The following is an 8,720-nucleotide window of genomic DNA, read 5'->3' as shown; positions in this document are numbered from 1 at the left end:
AAGACAATGTATTTCAGAGAACATGGGAACCTTTTATGTCATATATTGTTTTAGATATCTCTGCTATTCTTACAAGAGGGTTTATGTAGTATGGACCTGTGTGGTACCTGCTATTCAGCTATTTTTTATTTTTATTTTATGTAATTCCTGAGTCACTTGCCTGTGAGTCTGTGAGCCAAGGTGTTTTGTTTTGATTTTGTCCCTCTTTTAATTGTTATATATATATAAAAAATAGTAATAAGTAAAGAATAACTGATTACATTTTTCGAATAACTGGCCCAACACTGACTATGCTGCTACTTCATGTCAGTTAGTTCAGCTGTAAACCACAGACAGTCTGTCACATTCTCAAATAAAAGGCTTAACGAGGCAAAACAATATTCCACATTATTATTTCATGACTAGTGTTCTGGTTCACAGCCAGTGTTTTCCTAGTTAGGATAACAAGTCGCTTATTTATTTATTCCAGATTTCTCCTCCTCAGTTTGAGGTAAATAAACCACATTAAGTCACACTAAGCTCATTCATTTCCAGCTGGGCATCTCGTCAGTTTTTTGAATTTTATTGATTTACCTTTAACTTGAAATCTTCCCCACAGCATCTCCTCGTCTCCCTGATGCCTCAATTAAAGATGATTTTTTTTCTATTTTGATTTTAGGTCATTGAACCCTTGTTTTTGCCTAAATTCAGACTTTGATGATTTTTTTTAAATGTTTCCCTATTTTTTCTACACATTCTTTCTTTCATTGGTGTGAAGTGAAGCGTCACGGTCTCTAATTCATGGTTACATTTTCAGAGTTTTTCATTTCAATATGAGCTCATTGGGCATTTTTTCACTATATTAATTCATAAAAAAATGAAACTGAAGTACATTCTCTTTTTTTTTCACCGATGCTAGTTCTTATGTTGCTGTACAGCTGGGGGAAAAAATCAATTTTTTTTCATCAGCGTTAAATATTTGTTTTGCCTCATTGAGCCGTTTCCACATGAAGCCTCTGAGGAAGTGGAGCTGCAGCAGTGAACTGAACACACACACACACACACACACACACACACACACACACACACACACACACACACACACACACACACACACACACACACACACACACACACACACACACACACACACACACACACACACACACACACACACACACACACACACACTCATACCATCTGCTTTTAAAACGAAAACGATCTCCGTCCACACGAGCGTTTCAGAAATAATCTCCGTCCATACTAACACGCCTGAAAACACAGATCACATGACCGCTCACGTACACTGGGCATGTGCGTGTCATCAGTGGTGGAAGAAGTACTCTGATCCTTTACTGAAGTAAAAGTACCAGTACAGCAATGTAAAAATACTACATTACAAGTAAAAGTCCTGCATGAAAAATCCTACTTAAGTAAAAGTACATAAGTATTAGCAGCAAAATGTAGTTAAAGTATTAAAGTAAAAGTAGTGGTTTGGTCCCTCTGACTGATATTTTATTATATATGACATCATTAGATTATTAATACTGAAGCATCAGTGTGTAAGCAGCATGTTACTGTTGTAGCTGCTGGAGGTGGAGCTAGTTTGAACTACTTTATATACAGTTAGCTAGTTTAGTCCGGTGGTTCCCAACCTAGGGGTCGGGCCCCTCCAAAGGGTCACCGGATAAATCTGAGGGGTCGTGAGATGATTAACGGGAGAGGAAAGAAGAAAAAACAAAGTTCTGATACACACATCTGTTTTCAGTTTTTGGACTTTTTCTCTAATCTTTGATTTTTGCTGAAATATTGGATCATTTGAACATTTATTGAAATGAAACCATGTGAGGTTTAGAGGGAAAAATCACTATTTGGTGGAGCTGTTAACAACTCATAGACATCTGAAATGTGACCCGACTACACACTGCTTTCTGTAAGACGTCAAAAGACAAAAAAGTTGGAAACCACTGGTTTCATCTTTAACAATGTGTTGTATTTTAAAAGCTTGTTATATTATCCATTGTGTCAAATCTCCATCTGAAAAGTAACTAAAGCTGTCAAATAAATGTAGTGGAGTAGAAAGTACAATATTTCCCTCTGAAATGTAGTGGAGTGGAAGTATAAAGTAGCATCAAATGGAAGTACTCAGGTAAAGTACAAGTATCTCAAAATTGTACTTAAGTACAGTACTTGAGTAAATTTAAAAAGTCTCAGTTTCCGCCCGTCCGGACTAAAACAAAATCCCAGAGTTTTGGAACTAAAACGGGGTCAGCAGCGTTTTCAAAAGTCTCAGTTTTAGGGTCTGAAAACAGCGGAGTAGTGCGGACGCTAGGAAGCAAAAGTTCTGCGTTTTAAAACATAAAACATAATCTTATCAGTGTGGATGTGGCCTGATGAGGTGAAGCTGCTGCACCTGTGGAGGAAACTCTCCCGGGCCGCTTCTATCTGCAGCGTCCCTCCTTTCCACTTGGACTTGTTCAGCACCGTCAGACCTGCAGAGAAACCAGATCACATCAGTCCACAACCGTTTACACTCCATTTTACTGCTGTTATTGTTGTATTATGTTACCGTTTTTATTGTTTACTATATTTCCCATTTTTGCACTTATGCCCCATTTTCTTTTTCCCTGCTCACTCACATCTCTTGAGGTCGGAGTCTGAGATGTTGATGTTGATGTAGCCGAACGTCTTGTAGGGGATTCCTGCAGAGAAGAAGAAGAAGAAGAAGAAGAAGGAGAAGAAGAAGAAGAAGAAGAAGAAGAAGAAGAAGAAGAAGAAGAACAGACAGGAGGTCAGACAGGAGGCTCATGGTCAGGATGAAAGCAGAGTCTTCTCCCTGCTGGAGCTACTTCACACTCAGCTTGGGCGATACTATCCACAATTCAATATCTCGATCCAAAATATTGTGATACGAGTTTAAAAGTTTGTGATCAAAACATATTCAACACCACAGAAAATATTGCGATATTCACGAAATATCGCAATCTGTCAGCTGAGCCGACTGCACACAGGCCGCTGCTGGAGGAGGAATGAACCGGTCTGAAGCGGATCAGACCTTCTGTTTTGCGATATTTGTCAAATATTTTGCAATATTCAACATTAACGAATATCAGTCCAGGCCCTTTAAATAAATATTTTTGTTTGCAGCAGTCGCTCAGAGGAAACAAAGAAACAAAGAATATTCTCAACTAAACTTATTTTTCTAACCAATAAAACCAAATATATTTTATCCTCTTTCCCCCTTAAAGCTCCAAATCCTCCAGAGTTTTATTTAGTGTCTTTCTGTCCATTCAAAGCTGTGTGTGTGGTGTCATGAACCAAAAACTCTCTCAATCCATTTCTCCACGTTCATTTTCCAGCATCTCTCTGAGCCTTACCAAGAACAGGCCGTTTCTGTCTCCGTGTCTTTAAGGCTCATTAATATTAACGACCCCTCCGTTCTTATTGGCTAACCGTTTCCAGAGTGAAACGTGAGACTCCGCGGCCCGGCGGCTACAGGTAGGGAAAACTCTCCGGTAATAAACGACGACAACCGCTCGACCGCTTTGAAAAAAACTCTTTGTTAGTCTATTATTTCTTACAAAAATGATAATGAGCGAACCTTTGTGACGTCACAAAGTGACTGAAGTCCAAACGGCTCGTTTAGAGGCTCGCTGCACTAATATGGATTGTGTGGATTTAGTTTTGATACTTTCACCATGTTTACATAGTTTTAGTTTAGTTTAAGTTTATTTGCACATTTTTTAAAAGAAAAGTCAGACAGAGAAAAAGCAAATAGAAATAAAGTTACATGTGCAGGTAGAAACCCACTACAGGCTTATCTAAACACCTCACCTAAAGGAGAGAAAAAAAATATATATATAAATATAAATAAAAAAAATAACGATACAAAATAAAATATCAATTAACATGCATATCTTTTACATGCCTAATCACATTGTAAAAATTTAAATAATATAGGCTGCTATAAATAACGGCAAAAAAGGTTAAAAACAAAAATCAAGATTATTCAATGCAAAATCTTTTTGACATCAAAGCACTTTTGAGTCTCATTTTGTATACAGACAAAGGCAAAGAATCAGTCAATAAGTATAAGTTCGTATTCCATAATTGGACTCCACCGAATTTTAACGAGTACTGTCCTCGAGATGTACGATACGTTGGTAGGTAAAGGTAAGACTGAACAATTCATCAAAATTTTATCGAAATCACAATATGGCCGACTGCAATTTTCAAATCTCAGGTGGCGCAATATTTGTTAAAGGTGAAATGTGTCAAAATATCATTTTAAAGTAAATATTGTGGTGCTGCAGAGATGTCCTGGCCTACACATCATATTCTACAGACTGAAGAAAACATCTTTGTTTGGTACAGATCCCCGCAAAAATCACACCATAATCATTTTAATACGTTTTTCAATGAAAATGAGAATAATGATGTAAAAATTTAGGATAAAAGGTAAAAATAAAAGATTTAAGATATTTTTTTTAAATCGTTCAGCCCTAGGTAAAGGTTATTGATTTGTCTAGTTGTATGAAAATGAACTTGAGAATTACAAATAAAAAACTTTTTAAAGCTTTCTGGCAAGTCTGTACCCATGAACTTTACACTTTAAAAATAAAAGTACATATTTGAAGAATGATAATATAAAAAATAGGCAATACATTACATTTCAGGAAAAGTGGAGATAGACCATCCAACTGCTTTATCATCACAGAGGAGAGGGGAGTCCTGCTTTACACCATGTGACCTTTAATGTAAAGTGTTGTGTCATGTCTCTTCAGCAAAGTGCTGTATGAAAGACTTCTCATCACATCACAAGCTGTGTTTACATGGAGCCTTTAAATCAGAACAGCAGCCCAGTCAGAATGAAAACGCCTCATATAAACTCCTCAATCAGAACAAACTGCCCGATCCGAATGAAATTTCATTCCGTTTCAGAGGCTGTTTAACTCTTTTATAACCCGGTCGATGGATAAAATTTCGTCATGTAAACACTCATCAGATCACTTTCTTTATCTCTCCTCTTTCTGCACACGCTCGCTCATTTAACGTCAATAACGTTTCCCTTTTTGTCTGGGAGGATTTGAATGGATGTGCTTGTTATGAACCCCGAGGCGCTCAGTCCTGACTCCGCCTCTCCGGGCCAGTTTCGGTTTACAGGTGAAAATTACAAATGGACCCGATCACTGCGGGGGCAAAACAAAACAAAACATCTTTTTCTGACACTTATGGAGTCGTATGTTTTGATAAATCTGTTGCTTCATCAGAGAGAACAGCAGTAAAGAAATAACCGACGCAGCTCCATCTTTTAAAAACATAAGCTCATGTTAGAGAGCTGATTCATGTCAGAAACTTTTATTCTGATTCCACACTGTGGAGCATGTAAACCGATGTAAACACACATCTCAATGCGATCGTTATATTTAGCGCTCATGTAAAGACTTACGTGGCGATCTTCCTTCAGAATGATTTCATTCAGAATGAAAACAAGTCTAGGTCAAAACCCAGTATATGTCTGGACCGTGTATGGTGTAACTAACTCTGCTGTAGACTGTTAATACAGAATAATAGTCCATCCATCCATACTGATCTATGTTCCAGCGCGTCCCGTCTCTCTCTCCACCGCTGTCCTCTCCCTCGCCCACGGCCCGCGTTCGCCGGACACCGGGGGGGCGTCGTCATCAGGATCCCCAACAAAATCTCGGCCGGATCGTCGGGAACAAATCGGCACCGGCTAGCGGCACCGGCCGGAACCGTGGCCCCGGGAAACTTCGGGAAGGTCGGCAATAAGCCGTCGGCGTGATGAAACCTCCATGCTTGTTTGTGTCTCTCTCAGAACAGAACAGACGGGCTTCAGGTGGACTGAGCTCACGCATATGCATCGACATAAACGGTGATATGATCTAATTGTATAGATTCTACTTTAGCTTCAGCTCACATGCATGATATCGGTCAGCCTGCTGACTGTGTGGGAGAAACAGGCTCCTGATCTCAGCGGAGACACAAGACGGCGGAGAAAACGAAACTTCAATTTCTGGCTCTGTGATCCTATGATGTGCCACGTGACACGGCCGACCAATGGTGTGACTTCAGTCAGTCAGTCAGTCAGTCAGTCAGTCAGTCAGTCAGTCACAGACATTCACGTTTGCAGGGCTGGCCCCGCTGTTGCGGTCCAGCCAAAAATGTCTCATGTAACCACAGCTACTGTGACTCTGGCAGTGTGTGTGTGTGTGTGTGTGTGTGTGTGTGTGTGTGTGTGTGTGTGTGTGTGTGTGTGTGTGTGTGTGTGTGTGTGGCGTCCTCACCCTGCTCGTCCCTCCTGGTCCGCAGCTCCACCTCCTCCACCTCTCCGAACTTGCCGAAGCGATCCTTCAGGTCCTTCTGGGTGACGGAGTGGCTCAGCCCGCCGACGTACAGCCGCCGCATCGCCGCCGCCGCCGCCACCGTGTCACTGAGCTGACCGTGTGACAGGAAACACTGAGCTCAGCTGACCGTGTGACAGGAAACACTGAGCTCAGCTGACCGTGTGACAGGAAACACTGAGCTGAGATCCTGCTTCCTGCTCCTCCTGAGTCCTGTGATGACGATCTGCTGATTTTCTGCCGTCTGAAGGAAACATTTTATCAGAAAATGTCAGTTTAGTTTGACATCACACCGAACATCAACGTTCAGTTCAATGACATGAACGTCGATCTGATTTTGCGCGGCCGTATCATGATGATACACGCCCATCGATATCAGAAAAAATCATTATGATCGTGATATTGATTTCAACCAGATCACCTGATCAGCTGAAGAGCCGAGCGTCAAACAAATCCTCACAGAGAATCCTTCAGAGAAAACAGAAACAGACAGAAAGACAGAAGTACAATCAGTTAAAAGCCAAACCATAAAAATGTGTCTTGAGACGTGATTTAAAAGTAGTAACGGATTCAGACTGTTCCACAGTCTAGGTGCTCTATCAGCTTTTGACTTCAGTCTGCATGGTGGAACAGCCAACAGCTTGGTATGAAGACCTAAGGGAGCTTGTGGTCTGGTATGGATGAATCAATTCAAGTGCCTGGTCATGCAAAGCCTTATATGTAATTAGAAGAATTTCAAACTTAATTGTGAACTCTATTGGAAGCCAGTGTTCAGTGATGTGAAAAGAGAGAAAAGTACTGATTTTGGCAATGTTCCTTAATTGAAAAAAGCATCACTGCACCAGTTTCTTGACATGATGTTTCAGATTTAAGTTAGGATGGAAATGATAACTCAGTATGATGCTGCGCGTGGTCCCAGTGCAAAAAACAATAACTAAATGAACCAGGACTGGACTGTCTGGACTAAGAGAATAAAACCAGATGGCTCGGGCTCGTGCTCGTGCTCGTGCCCGGCAGGAGCCCGACACAGAAACACCACAGAAGCTAAAGAAGCTAGCATGAGATAAAGCTACAGCTAAACACACAGTTATCACGACTAAATACCTGCTGAAGAAGTGAATCCGGCAGAGAAGCAGCAAATGTTTACCTCACATGTATCCAGCTGGTGTTACCGCTAACTCGGTCCTGAATTTCTGAACACTTGCTTCCGCGGGATGAAAGGTTCCGCTGTGGTTAGGAGAGATTTCACACCTTTCACAGAATAACTACAAATAAAGTCAGAAAGAAATAAAACTACGCTCAACTATAAAATCGTTTAGTTGTGGTTTAATAAGCAGGTAGGCGTGTTCGTTTCAAGAAGTTTACTGTACAGAGCTGGGCCCGTTAAATGGCCCCAAAACACAGCAGCAACCAGGAAGTGACGCAGGGAAACGCGACGAGGTTTTGAACAGGATAAATACAACATTGAATTCATTGTAAATTTATTGATTCTATATGGTAAATTTCACATCCATAAATGCAAAATAACAAAAGTTACCCCCAATTTCACTAAATTCTTATGTGAATTTAATGAATATACTAAGACTCTCAAACTTATACACAAAAAAAAGTAATAAAACGTTTACTAAAACTCTTTAAAGAAGAATAACATGTTTCTTTTTTTGTTTTGTTTTTTATCATAATTTTATATTAATGAAGTTTATTTATCCCAACTGTATTGCTTTTCCATTACATTTTTAATTACTTCCCAATATTATTACTTTTATTTGTTTATTTAAATTCATATTCTTGTTTCTTTGTATACTACTATGCTGAGCACATGTCTGCACTGTTTGTATATTTGAATGTTTTTTCAATAAAGATTGAAAAAAAAAATCATCCTTTTTTTTTTATCCATCCATCAGGATTCTGGTCTCATCAGGATCATCAGTGTGTTCTAATGATAAATAAAGTGACACAATCTGAATCTGAAAGTTCCTGTTTCATTTAATAGAAATCTGATCTATTCTACAAAGTACTGCAATCTGAGTAGTTTGAAATACAAAAATACTGCTTCCATCAACTTCTACTACTACTACTACTACTACTACTCCTATTACTACTACTACTACTACTACTTCTTTTACCACTACTACTACTACTACTACTACTCCTATTACTACTACTACTACTACTACTTCTTTTACCACTACTACTACTACTACTACTACTAGCCTACTATTACTCCCATTACTGCTACTTAGGCTACAACTTATTTGACAACCAAAAAAAATGCAATCAGGGTGAAAAGCAAAAGAGAGAACTCCTAATTATGAGTGCCACGCTTTGCCCCCTCATTTATTTATTTATTTTTTAACATTGAAAGTTATTTGTTTC

General features: G+C 39.4%; 1 protein-coding gene and 1 long non-coding RNA gene across 2 annotated transcripts in view; both read right to left on the bottom strand.

The window, feature by feature from the left end:
* nol8 (nucleolar protein 8) overlaps positions 1–6,421 on the bottom strand; it is a 24,539-nt gene extending 18,118 nt beyond the window's left edge. Inside the window, exons 1-3 of the mRNA XM_071524633.1 lie at positions 6,288–6,421; positions 2,619–2,681; positions 2,393–2,471 (exon numbers count right to left, since the gene is read on the bottom strand). Of these exons, the coding sequence (XP_071380734.1) occupies positions 2,393–2,471; positions 2,619–2,681; positions 6,288–6,408 (263 nt within the window). The 5' untranslated portion in view covers positions 6,409–6,421. The remainder of the gene's footprint in view (positions 1–2,392; positions 2,472–2,618; positions 2,682–6,287) is intronic.
* An 18-nt stretch (positions 6,422–6,439) lies between these two features.
* On the bottom strand, positions 6,440–7,528 carry LOC139648494 (uncharacterized). The gene is made up of 3 exons (XR_011695575.1): positions 7,449–7,528; positions 6,766–6,812; positions 6,440–6,588 (listed from the first exon to the last, which is right to left on the bottom strand). It is a non-coding gene; the product is annotated as an uncharacterized lncRNA (long non-coding RNA).
* Positions 7,529–8,720: the final 1,192 nt, after the last annotated feature.

Source organism: Centroberyx affinis, unplaced genomic scaffold (assembly GCF_046629955.1).
Source record: "Centroberyx affinis isolate AG114_WGS23_722 - 3 ecotype Tasmania unplaced genomic scaffold, CSIRO-AGI_Caff_v1 ptg001214l_1, whole genome shotgun sequence".
Lineage (NCBI taxonomy): Eukaryota > Metazoa > Chordata > Actinopteri > Beryciformes > Berycidae > Centroberyx > Centroberyx affinis.
This window is presented reverse-complemented; position numbering and strand designations above follow the sequence as displayed.